Source organism: Brachyhypopomus gauderio, chromosome 13 (assembly GCF_052324685.1).
Source record: "Brachyhypopomus gauderio isolate BG-103 chromosome 13, BGAUD_0.2, whole genome shotgun sequence".
Taxonomy (NCBI): Eukaryota; Metazoa; Chordata; class Actinopteri; order Gymnotiformes; family Hypopomidae; genus Brachyhypopomus; species Brachyhypopomus gauderio.
The window spans coordinates 19,691,322-19,709,622 of record NC_135223.1 but is presented as its reverse complement, the minus strand read 5'-3'; the positions used below and the strand labels follow the sequence as shown (position 1 = coordinate 19,709,622).

At 47.5% G+C, this 18,301-nt stretch overlaps 1 protein-coding gene across 1 annotated transcript in view; it reads left to right on the top strand.

Moving 5' to 3' along the window:
- The first annotated feature begins 2,463 nt into the window (after positions 1-2,463).
- LOC143474187 (neural-cadherin) overlaps positions 2,464-18,301 on the top strand; it is a 96,170-nt gene continuing 80,332 nt past the window's right edge. The window contains exon 1 of the mRNA XM_076971553.1: positions 2,464-3,589. Within this exon, the coding sequence (XP_076827668.1) occupies positions 2,665-3,589 (925 nt within the window). The 5' untranslated portion in view covers positions 2,464-2,664. The remainder of the gene's footprint in view (positions 3,590-18,301) is intronic.

Below are 18,301 nucleotides of genomic sequence, written 5' to 3'. Positions count from 1 at the left end.
TTGAAACTGATTTTTATGAAATCCAATTAAAATGACATTGAAAGAACATATGGTGAGATGGTAAATATGACATTGTGGGTTATTTGTTGACTATCTTGGGTGCAGTTTGTACAGTGTTGACTTGCTTAGGTAGTTGATCACATGTATGAGTGGGCCATTCAGACTTTTACAAAACCATGCAACAGTCTCGCAGAGTTTTCATTCAGAAAAGTGAAAATGTGTGAAGGACAGACATAGGCATGGTGTGATGGAACTTGAGAAGGAACAGAAGAAAATGCATGGAGACAGGGAGATGTTGGTGTGAGGATGATCTGACAGAAAGGAACAGGTACAGACGCGCTGGTGCAGAGAACGAAGGCTTCTTCTCTGGGGCTCCAGGGACAGGGCCAGGGGCTGTCCCACCTCTTATCAGGCTGTCAGTGAGCATATGCGCATTCAGCTCCAGATCTAATGCACAAGCCATGTGTGGAGTAGAGACTTGATCTGGGTGCAGGGGGTGGCGGTAGACTGGTTGCTACTGAAGAGATGGAGACGGTGGAGATGGAGTCCACCTGGTATTCATTTAACTGTTCCTCATATTGAACAAAGAAAGGAGGCTGGTGGGACCAGCTACAGATGGAAAAGATGAGGAAGGCAGGACAGGAAGATCAGGGACTACAGTGACTACTCAGCCCCGGTGACCTTATACAGGACACACTCAAGGTTTGCAGGATTGCCACCTTCCGTTTCCATTCCTGTCATTTTTTTTTTTTCAGCGGAGGCATGCCAAAATATGATAAAAGACTACCATGAGTGGCTGTGACACGACATTCGACACCGTCAACTTGAAACCCATTCCCCTGCCATAGACACACTGCCTCTTGGGGTAAATTGCTGTAATTTGTGCTTTGCTTCTCAAAGAGGCTCAGGAAAGGCTCCCTGCTGCAGGGGCTCTGAGGTTCTGCACTTAAACAAGTCTATTTGACTTTGGAGAGACTGGGAAATGTGCAGGTGATTTCCTTAATCCCTTTAAAGTCTGCATATGGATTTTAGTATGAGTTTTCTTTTTTCCCCCATGCTCTGTTGGATTTACCTGATTATTCTACTTATTGTAATCAAGACAACGTTTGGGTGAAAGAAAATGGGGCTTTAGGTTAAATTATGTTTGCGCGTTTCAGACGTCTGTATATTTATGTAATGACATGCATGGTTGGATTCCAAAGGTTCGACGTTGCGAGATGATAAAATTCAGTGTGAGAACAATTTGACTGCAATATGGTTTTGTGTTCTTATGCTTCATAATTTGTTTTATGCAGACACAGGTATTATATGAAATCCTTCATAATGTGTTATATACTTGATGGATGTTTTCATTCAACAGTGCTTCCACAGCTAGGTTAAAGGCAACAGAATTCACAATACAAGCCTTTTAAAGGAGAATTGTACAGACAGAACATTTAAACAAAAGCCAAACAAAAGACTGTAAGCATGAGTAATTTGGCACTCCCAAACACAAAGTGACAGCTTTTAAAATCCCATTAACAGTAGGTTCCCCATTATGGCATATAGTAACAGTATAAACCATAGGGTTCTTGGAGAACGCAGTCTGAAGAACCCACAGTGAAGAACATCTCCTGCTGTAGTCAGTGTGTCTCATGGCCAAACCAGCCACTGAGGTCTGTGCTTTATTTTTCCGTCTGAAAGTAATCTGATCAATGAAGGTGTTATTTGTTTATATGTTTATGGAACTGAAAATGACACATTACCTACATACACACAAAATAAGTCCAACATGGCAAAATGTCATAATTTAACATTCATATGTAATAAGGTTGTGTTGTTTGACAACAACCCCCCTCCCCCTTAGACCTCATATTTGTTATGGAAGATATGTTAAAATAATCGTTTTTAATTGCTTGATGTTATGTTTGTAAAGTTGCTGTTGTACGTTTTTATCTACTGACCACAAGAAGTAGCCTTCTCAGTATAGTCTTGCCATAGATTCAAGACTCATTATTTTAACCAGAATTATGCAGTTAGGCAATTACTAATGTCTCTTACATTATTATCTGGTTTATATATTGTCTATTCTTTGCTTATTTCTTAACAGAGGCTGCTTTGTAATTTTCTCGTTTTCTCGTCCCCAGTTCTTAATATCCACTAACGTGTACTTGACAATGACCTGAAGGTAATTTTCTGTTCTGTATTCGGGGCTTTTAAAGAACTGTAATTTGAAGTAATTTGAAACCCCAGTAATTTAAGGTTTAAAGGCGAATGGCGAAGAGAATTAATACTAAAGTAGGTAACGTTCACGTTGCTCTACAGCAGCAGTACCAGCCTATTCTCATCGTGTAGGTGGACCCAAAGGCTCGGTTCGTCCCATTGGTCGTTGAGTTCGGCGGCGTGTTGTGGGCGGGGATGAAGGTACCACATGGAGTCTGAGCTGCTGCGTTATCAGTGGATGCTGGAACTGGTGGGGTTGGATGATGCGGGTCGAGCCACCGCAAACGACAGCAGCATCTCGATTTGAACACTTGGCTTAACATCTTCTTTAGGAATGATGGGCGACTTTTTAACTTTGTGAAAGTTGTTCTTGCCGGTATACTAAGTCCCGACGGTTTTCTATATAATATTCGTAAAAGGAAGTTTTATTTGCATTTAAAAAGTGTCTTAATTTGTGGAATCATGAAGGTACGTCGGCGAGACAAGAAACTTTTGCTGTCTGCCGCTGCAATTTTCCTCGTCGTTTTCCTTTCAGTTTCTTCTGCGTCTAATCCACACACGTACTGTGGACAAGTGACAGAAAACGCTCCAGTCGGAACCGTGGTGGCTGGGCTGGTTCTGCCTTTTGGACCCGAATGCGACACGGGACTGAAAAGTGCTTTACAAGGGGACGACGCATCCAATTTCTCTCTTGTATTTTCGGGGGAAAACGGGCTCCTTGTGAAAACCACGAAAAGTTTTGACAGAGAGACTAAATCGTCGTATTTGGTGAACGCATTTCTGCCAGGCTGCAAAACTAATAAAGTGACACTGAAAATTGAGGTGCTGGATGAAAATGACAATGTACCACTGATCATCACCGAAAATGAACTGATAGAAATTGACGAATTAACACCGGTCGGTACCGAACTGATACGGCTAAGTTCACACGACAAGGACACGGGAAGAAACGGTGCGATAACGTATTTCACATTTCCCAACAAACACGTGCACGTGGTGCCCAGAACGGGTCAGGTTCTGCTCGTTCGAGCTCTTAGCGCACCGGGAAACATAACCATCCCAGTTTACGCAAAAGATACCGGAGACGTAGCCCTCCAAAGCGAGCCGTTTCTTCTCCGAATTGTTGTTAAAAGCCCAGTCATTACGAGCAGAAGGATGCCAAGAGCAATATCGGAAGAATTATACTATAGTGTAAAGCTTTCTGAAGATGTCAAAGTCGGCGACATGATTTTCACCGTTCCTGACCAAAAGTTCGAAAAGAAGCGGTTCGAGCTGATACCGGAGGCGGACCCGCCCGTCCGGGTAGAAGGTGAAACGGGTCGCGTGTACCTGGCACACAGCCTGGTATCGTCCACGCAGGTGATGGTTAAGGTCCAGAACACTAGAGGTGAGGCTGACCCGTCCCTCCTGCCTTCCTGTGTCCATACGTTATGATACAAGTGAAGCAGGAAAATTATTGATGTTTATTGTTTTTATTCCGTTTTGATTTATAGGTTATCATCATAATAAATGCGCTAGGGTTAGAAGACATATTCCATGTTGGATTTATGGCCACACCGTTTGCGCAAATAACTACGATAAGGCACCGGTCCATTGACTGGGCTCTTGCCTTAATGAATAATACAGGCAAAATCGATGCATCCCATCAGGACCATTCTTCTCTTTCTCTTTTGTAATAGCCAGTCCCCACCAGATTTCTGCAGATTTTAAGAGGATGTAAACATTTACTTTATAACAGCTATAAATTCAAGGCCTTCCGTGTGACTTGCCACATTGTTGAATCTGAACTATTAATGTGGTCATAATGGCACCTCGTCTCGAACTTGGTGGTTTTGACACTCCCTCGTTAGTTCGGCTGGGTCGTTAACATGCACACACAGCATTAAAACACATTCTTATTGCTCATGTACTCTTACTTTATAACACCCAGAGCGTCGCGTTTTTTCATGCCCGTGACATGGACACATTTAATATAAAATGGCCTGCGCTAATCTGACTAGATGAGTTGGTGGTGTGAATGTGGATATTTGACTGACTGGACCCGTTTTTCTTAACTTGTGCAGTAGTTTGAGAAACACATGGTCGCCACATTGTGAAGAACTGTGGCTCAACCCCTTCGCCTAAGGGGGTAAGATTGTGACATGTTGGGTAAACTGAAATAAGGTTCCCAACATCACAGGGCCAGGTCAGAGTAAATATTATGATCATGGCCACTAATTAGCAAGGTGAGTTTAGACTGAGCAGCGTGGGCCGTGGCAGCCTAACTTTGTTAATCAAGGACCCAAATGTGAACCTACATCTAGTGTTTGTTTGGATTAATTAGCAATATTTACCCATCTGGAACGCACCTGAGACACATGCTTTATACCTCTGAAGTACCTTGTGCAGTACAGGATATATTATTTGCGCAGGGCTTGTGAGTGCTGGCTGTCTTATACCTGTATTGTGTCCCTGTGCCTCATTATGTCACTGCATTTGCCTTAGGTTCTAACTTCAGTCACCCAGTGGTTGTTTGGGAATTGAGAAGGTGAATGAGGATGACGTGTTTGCTGGAGGAGCAACGGGGATGCCCGGGGCTGCTGGCCACGTGTAATCAGCAGTTTCAGGCTCCTCCGTATCCATATTTAATAGACTGTCTAGCAGCTTGTGTCCATAATCTGCCTCCATTGCCATGTCCCTGGAATTCAGGACTTTTCCCTTGACAGTTCTGTTTTCCGGGAATTATTTGGTGTTGTCATAGCTGTCAGCGTCTGACCAGCAATAACCTTCCACTAAAGCAGATAACATGGGGGGACTGCTGTCAGTGTGAGGAGTGGGCTGCCTCGTGAACATGATCACAGCACCGGTGTGACTGCACGCAGCCCAGCTCCACAACACGCAGGGTCTCTGCTCCTCTGAAGCTCCTCAGGTGTCTCCAGAACGTCTCACGTTTGCCGAGCTTAGCGCGGCCATATTCCAGTTACATTTCTCTGGCTGCTGTGCACGCTGGAGTAATGCGGTGAGCTTCGACACTGCACAACAGTCTCAGAGGGCAGCATGGCAGGAATGCGGCCCGTCGGCTGCACGTCTTGTGTAGTGTGGAGATGCTGTCAGAACGAACGTCTCCCCAAACATGCGTGCCGAAAGCAGTGGGCTTTTGGGAGACAATTATTCTGGAAACCTGGCCTCATGCTGTTGAAAAGTAATGTTTTCTCCTGTTTAGATGAAGAGTTTAGATAAATCAGTCTCATCTTCATGGGCCATCTTGGTTAGTATTCTCTTCTCACCCTTTGAAATTGTGCCATCGGGAAAATCACATCAAAAATATGAATATATTATTGCAGAAATGACTGAAGTAAAAATGTCTAGAACATAATGCAAGAATTATTCATAGCAGAAAATATACATAAACAGGGGTGTTGATAATTGCTGCTTTATCAAGGCAGGTAAAACAGCACAATAACGCAAAGTTTTCTCATTTGTCCAACCCATTCAGCTTTCCCATGTTAGGGGCTCAGGTCAGAGGTCAGCATGTTCACCTGTATCATGGGTTCAGGGTGTGCATGTTCACTCTCTTTATGACTGATTCCAGTGTGGCTTATTCACTCCAGTGTCAGATGCCATTTAATTAAAAAGCTCCTCATGGGTGGTGGGGGTGGTGGTGTAGGTGGGGGTGGTGGTGAAGGTGGGGGTGATGTTGTTAACAGTTTGTCCTACTCCATTATACACAGTAGCATTAACATGCAGTATGCCTCTTCAGAACAGCCTTCTAATCCCCATAAAGACCATCCCTTGGGTGCCTCCACTGGCTTGGTAAACACAGACATTGGCTTGTGTGCTGTGAGCATGGTTGCTTCCTGCACACTGTGATCCTACCAGCACTTCAGTTAACACTCCAGGTAGCACCGTGACCACGAAAGTTGGAAAAACCTTCCGAGGGGCAAGTTGATCTTTCCAGGAATACGGAAGCTGCTCAGCTTGAAAGCCTCCCCGTGGGTGACACAGGGTGGGGCGGGGTGGTGTGGTGTGGGGGGTACGGTGTTGGGGGTGTGCAATAATGCAGTTTGGTGTGCTCGGGGGAACAAATAAGAGCATCTGTCCCTCATTTCTGAACACTGCACAAACAGATATCTGCTCCCTGTGCTGAGTGAATCCCTATTAGAATTGCATCTGATTAGGAATAATCCATATCTCCTGCATGCTGATAAGGTCTGTGCCATGAGTGATGGTTGCATGCAGTTAGTGAACCTTGCCAGTCTGCTCATGCCTTCTCCATCTGTCCTGCGCTGAGTTATTGCACATTTTCAGCTTCTGTCGCCTCTGTCATGTCAATAAAGTCGTGGAGAGAGTGCGTGCGGCGATGCGGTGGGAGGGGGTTTGGAGTGGGAGGTCACAGGGAGCGGGCAGCTCAGTGCCAGGGCGGATGTGCTCCGGCTCTCTTAAAGCTTCTTGTCAGAGTCTAGTGGCCTTTCTGTTGCTCAAGCTCCCAATTATCCCACCAATCGTCCCTCACTGTTGCCCGAGTCTCGCGGCTCAGGCAGCCGTGCGTAGGTGTAATTAGGGCCGCGTGCCCTCTCGCCTCCCACACGCTCTCAGGAGCGTGGCCCCCTCTCTCACCCCGGCCGGCTCAAACTGGGCGTGTGCGCCCGGGTCGTTGAGAGGACCGTCAGCTTCCATTAAGCTCCGAGGTGCACACGGTGAAGTGGGCACCCAGCAACAGCCACAAATGAGTGGGGGGTGGGGCGGAGGGGTGGGGGGAGGCGGAGGTGTGGGGGTGGGGGGGGGTGGGGCGGAGGGGTGGGGGGAGGCGGAGGTGTGGGGGTGGGGGGGGGTGGGGCGGAGGGGTGGGGGGAGGCGGAGGTGTGGGGGTGGGGCGGAGGGGTGGGGGGAGGTGGAGGTGTGGGGGTGGGGGGGGTGGGGCGGAGGTGTGGGGGGAGGCGGAGGTGTGGGGGTGGGGGGGTGGTTTAAGCTCTGTTCACTCACCCTCCCCTGCCTCCTCAAGGCTGTAGACATCTGTAGTATGAAGTGTGACGGTGATGAGATGCATTAGGAAACCTTTGCTGTTTTCCTCTGAGCCCTTATTTAGGCAACTTGGGTGTCAGTCAGGGATACATAATATAAATTTTGATTTGTGGCATTATACAAAGATGACCGCACATTCCCGTCCTCAAGTCAGCGCGTTTGATCGGAGCGATTTCTGCACATTATGAGAACCGAGCATTTTTGCCCAAATGCTGTAAGCAGTTGATTATACAGCTCAGCCACTGAGCCCAGGAGAAGCTGCTCAGCCGTGCGGTCTTTCCTGAAGGATTACTTCCCAATATAGGTCGTGAAGGTCAGCAGAACCCACGCGCACCACCTCCTTCCTGGAACATATGATGCTGCTGTAAATAGATAAACAGATCATCAATGAAATCAACCATATCCCGTCATCTTCCCCTAATGATGGGGGGGGTCTTCTCTGCTTGAGCGCACATCAGTGGGCAGTGCTGCAGGTCCCTCAGACCGCCCGGGTCTCAACCGTTTATTTAGCTCCTAAAATTAGTCCCTTTCCCATCTGCTGTGTTAGGCCTGAGGATCAGCCTGTGATCCCGCTCTCATACACCCTATGGACAGCCATTATAGAAATCTACACGGGAGATTTCAGCTGGTACTGAGCGATTCTGAAAAGCTGAAGATGTGCGTGCGTGCGCCTGAGCCTGTGTGTGTTTGTGCGTATCAAAAACAAAGGGATTTTTAAAATGTCTGCGCATGCACGCTAGTGTGAGTGAGAGTGTTCAGGGGAGAGAAAGCGCTGGAGGATATATTGTAGTGAAGAAGTCAAACCTTCACACGTGTTTTTTGGTGGTAAATGAAGCCCGGGAGAGCTGTGGGGGTCTGTTTGAATCAGTGTTATTAGGAGGAGTGCAGGGCACATGTGCTTAGAGGGAAGCTGTGTGCTGCTGGTGAGGAGGGCAGGCAGAACCAGGCTGTTTGTTTGATTGTGTGTGTGTGTGTGTGTGTGGTGTGTGTTATCAGGTTATTATTGTAAGTTGTAATCATCATCGGAGAGGTTAGAGCTTTCAGTCAGGTGGTTATGTATGAAACGGGCTGTTGCTGGAAGAGTAATGGGACTTTCTGACCCTATGAGGAAAAAGCAGCCTGTAGGTGCTGGAGGCTGCAAACATTACCTGCTCTGATAAAGAAGGACTTACTTTTGCAAGCGAGACGTACAGTCCAGGGTGCTGAGAGAGACACTCTGCTCTGCTCAGCCATTCATCAGACAGCAAACATGCTTAATGATGGTAGTCCATCAAAGGGCTTGTGCCGTCTCTCTTGGTCTCTCGACCGCCCACCCACACCCACACTCCACCCCCACTCTGCCCATTCGCCTGTGTAGTTATAGTTCCCACTGTCTGCACTGCTCATCTCTGCAAATGGAGCCTCATGCCAGTACAGGCACCGTGCCCTCCATTGAGTCATAATAGGTTATCGACAGACCACATGGAGAGGCCCAAAGCATTTGTAATGATGAAACAGGACAAGGTCATCAGCACCTGCTTCCACCCCCTCGTTATGCTCTCTCTTGGCCTGTTTCACTGCACCCAGCCTGGGTCACACAGGGTTTTTGGTGCGCCCTGGCATTCTGGTCTTAATTAAAACATTGGTCACACCAGCTAAGATTTAGTTTAATTCCTAAAGGGTGTTTTTTTCCCTCTCGTATTGAAATCCTTCTCTTCTGTGTTGGAGAAAATTGCAGCTGAAACACTCGGTTTGAACACACCGATCCTGGATTTCAGCAGAAAACTCATTTATCTGAATTAGCAATGGGCATTGTTAGCAGACTGCGGTCATATTAATAAGAGTTTTAAAAAATGAAAGGACTAACCCTCATGGCTATCGGTGTGGCCAGCTACAGCCTGGGTGAACGCAGTTTCATTAGCCGATCAATACAAAGCGATTGTTCTCCACTGTATGGAAACTGCAGATGCTGGAAAATGTTGTACATTGTTCATCACTGTGTAATAGTCCCGGGAACAGGAAACGTAGTGCTTTCCATTATGAATCCACAGAATAAATCTCGTTGTTTTTTGTTTCGTTTTTTTGCATCCTTGTCACTGAGTTCTCCTGCTCCTCTGTGATAGGAACGAGGTCTGGGCCTGGATCCTTTTGCTCTTTCAGTGCAGACGCTGTATTCAAGCCATTTGACAGCCAGGCGGCCTATGAAGATCAATCTTTTTTAAGTTTGACTTGACATAGTTTGTGTGATCAGCACATTTTACACGTCTTGTTGATGGTGGTGTTCAGCAAACTGAGAACTCACCAAAGCACTGACTGCTAGACTGCTGTGTAGACATCTAGCATCTGTCTCTGCTTCTCTCTGACTCTTGTTCCATATCTCTGTCCCTGGTTCTCTGTATCTCTCTGCCCCTGGTTCTCTGTATCTCTCTGCCTCTAGCTCTCTGTCTCTCTTTCGCTTTGTCCTGGTGAGCGGGAAGCACATTAGAGAAGTAAGTGTGTGCCACGCACACAGTTTGTGAATGGGCACCTGTGTTTCCATGGACACACAAGTGCAAGTACGCCTACACCATGGTGTGCTGCTCTCTCTCTCTCTCTCTCTCTCTCTCTCTCTCTCTCACACACACACACACACACACAAATACAATGATGAAGAGTGAGTTAGACACGGGAGAGGGAAAATCAACATGCGTGGAAAGTTCCAGACTGCGATGGGAAATCAATATTATTTTAGCGTGGCAGTGAGAATCCCTTCTGTGTTATTATTGATTTCATACGGGACCGCAATACAGACCTTGATGATCATTTGCATACTGCTTTGCCGTCCCTGCTTTAGAGATGCCAACTTCAAAGGGGAGGAATAAACTGCCAGAAAAGGGGGCGTGTTTAAAGATTTAAAGCTGCTGAAATCAGTTAAGCAAATATGCAAAGAGCTCTTTGGGTTTGCACGGCAGAAAATCAACAAATGCGTTGGGTTGGAGGCTGTGTCTGATATACTGGAGGAGAACTCAACTAGCCTTACATAAATAAATCCTTTGTTTTACTGGTGCTTCAGTAATGCTCAGAAGATGCTACAGCCCCTGTAGACTGTGTTTGAGGCAATGTCTGCAGTCACACCGGATTTCATTTAATTTCATACACTATGTGAGATATGGGGTATGGAGTCTGGTAACATATTCATGTAGACATTTTAACAAAGGAGGAGACAGTTTCACACTACCACATAAAGCATGCCAAGTTTGCTTTCACACTGTTACACACCTGCTAACTTATTGATGGCAGTGTTCAGAACTTGATGACATTATCGCACTCTGAGCAGTGTGTTCTTTACAGAGCAGAGGAAATGTCACTGCTGCAGAATGATAAAGAGCAAAAACATAGTCCCTCTCCTTAGCTAATTAAACATACCCTGGAACATACATCAAAAGCCCAACCAATAACGTGCTGCTAGTGAAGGGAGTTCTCATTTCAAATTAAAACAATGAAAGTTTGTCAGCTTGTTAAAATTAGGTCACTAAGAGTGCACAAATCATGTCAGACAAGAAATGCAAATGAGAAGCAGCAGCAGTGGAAGTTTTGCCGCATGTGCCGTTGGTGGAAGAGACCCAGCGCAGACGTGCAGATAGGTACGTTAAAGCTTTGGGAGGTGATCCGGCAGCGATTGGGCATGCTTCCCTTTCCCACACGTATCTCTTCCAGACTTCCCGATCTCCGAGAAGGAGAAGCCATCCCTGGAGCCAGCCTCGGCGTGGGAGAGACAGGGCCCCGTGATTTACTCCACGCGCTCCTGTCAGACAAAAATGTCACGGAAAGCATTTAATCCGTGTTCAACCCTCTACTTTAAAACCAAACAAACAAGGTAACAGAGCGCTCACAGTCTCACAAACCGTGTCATGAGCGTGTAGGGGCAGCTCGGGAGCATAGCGCTGTGTGCTGGACGGTAAGGCAGCGGGACTCGGACAGCAGGACTGGATGTGGAGAATCACCATGGCTGCCCTCGTATCTGTCACTCCAGCAGGCTTGATACTGCCATTTCATTCTCTGAGAGAAACTTACACTTTCCACTCCAGAAGGCAGTAACAGTCTGAGGAGAAGGCAGGTAGATCCACAGTCCTGGACTCGTCCTACGCTGCTGAGGCCACAGCGAGGCGGGTCATCTGCCCAGCCCTCCCTGTGCTAATGAAGCGTGACTCATGGCACACAGGATCGTGTTTCTGCTCATCGATGTGCTTCTTCGGTCTCCTAAAGACAGATCGAATTATAGGTATACGCGTCTCTGTGCTCCCGGCGTCTCAGATGTTTCTCCTATCATCTCCTCGCACCGGAATGTTAACGACAGCGTCTCGTGTATATCAGGCCAAAGGAAGCCCGACACTGGCAGCTACTGCCACCTGCCCAGAGCGCGAGAGCATGACCGCAAGAGCACGATTGCAAGAGCATGGCTGCGGGCAAGGGGATCTCCTCGGAAAGAGGACCCTGAGTGGCCTGCACTTACGGCACACTTCAACACTTCACCATGGTACTCCGCCTAGATGGTATTTTAGGCTCAGAGTTTCTCTGTTTGATACAATTATTACATCACTTTACAGTTCAGCTCCCTGACAGAGCTAGTAATTAATTATTAACTGTTTTTATTTCATGAACTATTTATAATATTAACAACACATTTTACATTAATAAGTTTCCTGGGCTTACAGGAGGTCAAGACCGTCCCTCTGTGTGCTGTCTAGCACTAGGTACATGTGATTGCGTGAATGCTGAACACCACAGCACTCAGAACTAATGAGCTCCTATTGTTTCTTAAAGAGGGAGTTCACCAATTCACCACAGGGGACATTAACCCTAGTCCAGCATGCAGGATATTAAGTTAAACTTCAAAGACCCCATCAAAGTGTGTGTGTGTGCGTGTGTGTGTACATGTTGGGAGAGGGAGTGTATAAAGTGAGTTTATCAACATATAATTAAAACTGTTTTTATTGGTACGTTTCCTTATCTTGGAAGCTGTGAAAAATTGGTATTAGCTAAAAGCACTTTTGTAAATGTATTGATTTTTCAGGTCACAAAACCGACAAGTTGTACTGGAAATATACATTAACCTTCTGTACAGTCTATTGCATCTGATGTTTACTTAAACACTCTTCCTACGCACTCCACTCAAAACAAAGGGATGCTTTAAAAGAGAGGAAAAACAGAATCATATTGAGTTCAATGATCAAATTGGACTGAACGATAATATTGGACTGAACGATAATATTAGATTGAATTATTGGATCGCATTCATTAAAACATGTTTATCCAGGCTACCATAACACAATATAAGAAATATTTCAAGCATTTTCCCAGAATACACTGTACTGGGCTTTAAACTTTTGTAATCACATTAGAAAAGTTTGTGTCCCAGCCCGCTGGAATCTGTCAGTTGGTGAGATTTCATGAATCAAGAGTGCACTTGTGAACGGGTGTGAATGCGGCCTGCACTCCCCGCCCTACACACCGGCCGCAGTCTGAGGAGCCAGAGACGGCCTGTGCCCCTCCCCCCTGCTGCTGATTGGAGGGGTGCTGGTAAGGGCCTGTGAACAGGGGACTGGGGCGTACTGGGATATGGTGGGGGGGCCATCCTGGGGAGTTTATGTCCCCTATCAAAGGTCTTTAATCTTCAGCTGCGCGCTGCAATAATCGAACGGCACTGTTGTCACCGTTTGATAGCACTTCTGCATTAGACGAGTCCCTGTCATCAATAATGCAGAGCTCTAATAAGACGGCATTAATTCCACGGATCAGAGACTCCCCTTCAGCAGGCCCGGCCGGTCAGTTTATGGCTCTTATGCTTCTCCAGAAACACGAGGTGAAAGGGTCCTGGCACGCGTTTCTCCCAGCTGTTTTATTTTTCCTTTCCTAATCCACTCAGACAGAGCAGTGCGTTAAATTGGTGGACTTTCAGAAGTAGGGCTGTTTCTCTCCTGCTTTGCTGCCGAGTACGAGCCTATTAAAAGCGCGTCCCGTGGTGAGCCGTGTTAGCCGCTCTCCTCGCCCGCGGCTGGCGGGAACCGCGCTGCTGCTCCAATCGCGTTCCAGCCCACGGCCCCGTGGGGCCCTGCAGGGAGGGAGGGGGGATGGAGCCCGGGCGCGGCACCGGATGGAGCCCTGATGCCAGCACCTCCTGCCGCTGACCTGTGGCTGGCTGGCTGTGGGGGGGGGGGGGGGGGGGGGGGGGCTGAGTGGCCCACCCTCTGAGCTCCCTCAAGGCAAATGGAAAACACATGGACTGCTCCCTGGGGCCCCGAGGAGCCCTATATCGTGCCATTTCTGACCCTCTCTCCACTCTTTCCATTCGGCCCGTTGTGCTTGAGCTTTGAAGAGAGGTTCAGCAAAACAGCGTGGATGTCAGTGGGGAGTCTGCTGTGTTCTCTCTCTCCTCACTGACTATTTCTCACATCATTAATCGCTTACTCACCAACCACACAACATCCTCCTTAGTTTCTCCATAACTGATCATACAAAACAGTAAATTATGTAGGGCAATGCATATCTTCATGTCCAAAAAAGTCAGCTGAACCTGAATTAGTTTACAGTCGGGAGACTTGCAACGCGGTACAGCTGTTGTGCTGTGTTCAAATGTAAACCTTTACTTTTAATCTAAATCATTTCAATGATTTACAACTTACTGAAATAAATGGAGATTTAAATGTGGATGCAAATTGAGCACAATAGGATATATTCTTAAAAAATCATACAGCACAGAAGAGGCGTTTCTTCAGTTTGCTTTCACGCTTGTGCAATTGTAGAGATCTTCTCCATGAGAAATGATACCTGTGTGTGTTTAGTCTACAGCCTGACAGCTCTGACTGCTCTGCATTCAGTATGTATGTGCATGTGCAGTGTTTATTACTACATTTGTACTGTGGATCATCTTGCTAAACTCCTTTGGGGAAAGATCACTCCGTTGCCCCCGAGACAAAGGAAGCAGGTCCTTTTGTTAGCGCGTGTTTCTTCCTAACCTCTGCGTGCGGTGTGGGGATGGTTTCAGAGCCCCTCACACTAAAGTAGTTCTGAGGCGCGAGGGGTGGAAGTGGGAGGGAGGTGGGGTGGAGGTGGGGTGGGGTGGGGTGGGGTGGGGTGGGGTGGGGTGGAGGTGGGGTAGAGGTGGGGTGGAAGTGGGGTGGGGTGGGTTAGGAGCGAGGCGTGTGCTGGAGTCCCTGTGAAAAACAGGAGCAGGAGTGCTTCTCCCTCGGGCTCCCCAGGGCGGTGCGTTTCAGTCCGTGCCGGCTTTGAGGAGGAACTGAAAGGTGGGAAAACAGCTCCCAGTGAAGGAGGCTCCACACACGTGCGCCTATAAACGTGCACACGTGAGCCAGACTGATCCAACGCTCTGTGGTTTAGTCACAAGCTGCAGGAATGTGCCACGCATCACGCCCTCAAAACGCACACGCGCAAACGCACACGCGCAAACGCGCGCACACTAACCAGAAGTCGTGAGATGTGCTGTTTGAGTGTGACATGAGGCACATCTGTGTACCTCTGTGTGTCCCCAGCCTCTGCCCATGACACCGTTCTCTCACACACACACACACACACACACACACACACACACACACACACACACACACACACACACACACACACACACACACACGCACACACACACACTCAAGCCCTGAGGACATCAGGTGGTGTTCTGTGTTTGAGAAGGCTGGCTGCTGTGTCTTGATGGGAATGTGTAAATTGTTTTGTGGTTCGCACATTTTCTCCCTTAGTTTGGAGAGAGATATGAAGACAGGAAGGTTTTTTTTATTTCATTTTAGAAAACAATGAGAAAACTCACTTTTTATCATTACAATGATGTTTATTATACAGAAGACTTACACATATTAATAGAGGGAGGTAGGAACATCTACTCACAGTTCTTTATTCTGAAGATTATCTCAAATGATAATGGTTTTAACATTCAGGCTCCAGGATACATACACAGAGCAGGTGAATATAATTCAGTGAAAATAGAGCTTCTGAAGGAAACTGTGTGTTTTAAAAACCATTCCCAGGTTCTCACATTTAATTATGCTATGGAAGTCAATTCTTGGGTTGAAATCGCGTCTGAATGAAGCATGAAATTGCTGCGGTAGATTTGCAGCTGTTATCTTGGCTAAGCTTTAGCTGAACACACATATTTGCGGTGTGTAACAAGTCCAACCTTTGAAGTTGTGCTCCTAGCGAGCAAGAGGGGCCTCTTTGATGTTCTCTGCCTAGCGTGTTTCTACTGGGACAAGCCTGATGGAGACACAGAGTGGGAGAGAGGGGAGAGAGAGGGAGAGAGAGAGAGAGACAGATTGAGAAGGAGAGAGAGAGAGTGAGCGAGAGAACACATTAGATACCTCCAGGTCTGAGAGCTCTCAGATAAAAGAGACTGTAGCTGCTCAGACTTCTTATGTTGTATGCGGCTGCCATATTTGCTTCAGGTCTGTCAAAATGGGAGACCTCAGTGGTGGGAGAATGAGGGACAGACTGACGGAGAGTCAGACAGGGACGTGGAAGAAGCCACAGTCCAGGCTGAGATCCAGGAAATCCATGTTCTCCTTGTGAGTCCTCCTGAATGTGAAATTTCCAGTCCTCAGTCCTTCCTATGACTATATTTAGTCTCTCTGTTGGCCTAACGGACCAGTCTTCCATCCCTCACTTGCTCAGCAGGTCCACCCTGGCTTTCGCAGGGTTTCTGGGCTTTCCTGACACACTGTAGCATGAGCTGAAGCTTCCCACGGTTGAACATTGCGTGCCTGCGCTCAGGAGCTCTGACAGTTTACTCCCTTCCGGACACGGGCGAATGAGGAAGGAGATGGATTTCTGTCTCTCCTTAACGCCACTTTTCAGGAGCTATTCGCTCCGGCTGACCATGGTAATGAAGGGCTGTCAGGTCGTTAGCTCACTGGTGAGGTTATTAAAGTAACCCAGAGATTTCAGAGGGCAAGAGCCAATAGACAGTGTCCTTCACATATGAATGGCTGGAATAGGGTGGCGAATGTAATTTGTCTGTAATTTCATCTGGTAACCCCCTACTTTGAGAAGTACACACTGGCAGCTGTCTGTCAGGACCTACATCACAGCTTAATGAGAGGGTTTGCATGCATGTGTGTGTGGTTGTGAGAGAAAGAGAGAGAGAGAGCACGAGAAAATGATGCAGTGTGTTTGTATGTATGTAGGTGAAGGGAGACTGAGTTTACCTTAACTCTAACCCTAGTGGACTAGGTTTACCCTAACTCTAATCCTAGTGGACTAGGTTTACCCTAACTCTAACCCTAGTGGACTAGGTTTACCCTAATTCTAACCCTAGTGGACTGGGTAAACCCTAACTCTAACCCTAGTGGACTGGGTTAACCCTAACTATAACCCTAATGGACTGGGTTAACCCTAACTCTAACCCTAGTGGACTGAAAGAGCTCTGTGTCTCCTCAGCCTGCATGTTTTTGGATGGAGGCTGGGTGTTGTGATCCCTCTACCTGCTTGTGGATGTGGGCAGCTGTGGCCCTGAAGGACTACAGTATGATCCTATAGTGCCTTCACCTGACATGATCCTCATAAAGCTAAATGTGTTCTTTTAATAATGGAAGAGAGAGGATAAAGATATTCTCATTTTGTGCCATAAATTGCTTAGATTTTTTTTCTGTCTGTCGCTATGGAGGATAAACCCTCAGTATCCTAGTCATGCCGTGCCATCCGTGCCTTCACTGGGTTTTGTGATGGCCGGCTGTCTCGTGGGGCCCGGTTTATGACAGACGTTTTTCCATTTATGCGAGAGACAGATGAAGGTCTGATTTCCCACTCTGGAGTCCATCTGTTCTCTCTAACTCCTCTCCAAAGTGGTGGCTGTGCTCTGGGCCCCAGGCCCCGGTGGCCCAGCCTGGCCCTCCAGCTGCCCCTGACAGACCTCCTTGGATCGGGGCCAGACTCTGCCGGGGCCCAGCCTCTGCCCTGACCCTGGCTCCCCACGGTGCCCACACCATGTGCTGCTCCCTCCCCACCAGTCCGGAGCGTCGTGCATGTAGTTTCAATGGCAGAAAGTCCGTGGAGGAATGTAAGCCCGGATATGTCATAAAGCTTGAATGGGCCACATGAACATTCTTCCTGCTCAGCAGTGCGCACGCTGAAGGTTGTGAAGTTTGTGAAGGTTGTGAAGGTTGTGCCTGGTTCAGGGACGAAGCACGGGCCGTCGTGCATGTTTTGGCTTGTGGGTGTACGCGCGCAACTTTCATTCCGAAGCATAAAGCCTGTGTTTTTCTTTAGGGTGGGGGGGGGGGGTAGGGGGGGCGGGCGTTGTGATGCTTTGTGTTCTCTCCTCTGGTGCTTTGATACAGTACTCTTTAATGTCATGTGACCCCGCGTGCAATCACAAGGGGCTGTCAGGTCCAAGCGGCTCGGTACGCGCTGTCCCGAATGCTGCTGTCGTGACCGGGGACGGCCGGTTCTGGGTCAAGCCGCGCCCGTCATCACGACAGGACTCAGAGCTGAAAAAGCTGACATTGAAATGCTGTTGTCATCCAGCAGTTGCCATTATCTTATTAAATTAGTTTTGTCTTGTAATATCTTAGCTAGCTTATGCTTTGTTGAACTAGTGCAAAAGCATCTCACCAACATTAATGTTACGCCTGACTAGCAGAATCTACTATATTTTCAACCTACGTAAAGGTTACTGAAATATGTACAGTGCAAAACATTTAAAAATGAGCAAAGTAATTTATACATAAAACAAATAGTATTGTGTCCCTGGGGGCTGCTGCCATAGGTTCAGATGACAGGCAGCTCCGCCTCTTATCAGCCACACAGCCTGCAAGAGTCTCATGATTGTCTTTCCAGCATCACAGTTCAGAGGCAGAATGCTGAAGTCTCTGTCTGTCTGTCTGTCTGTCTGCCTGCCTGTGTGTCTGACTCTCTCATTCATACAGTCTCACACACAGAAGCAGAAAAACCCCAATAAGACCCACTGTACGAGTGTAAGGCAGGTAGATCGGCGTCTGTGTGGCTCTCTCTCTCGAAGCCGCCCCAGTCCAGCTCAGCTGCTCCTTAACCTCCTCACGCTTCTTTTAACAACCCTCCTTTTAATTTTTCTCCCCTCATTTCCTTCTCTTGTCTTTCA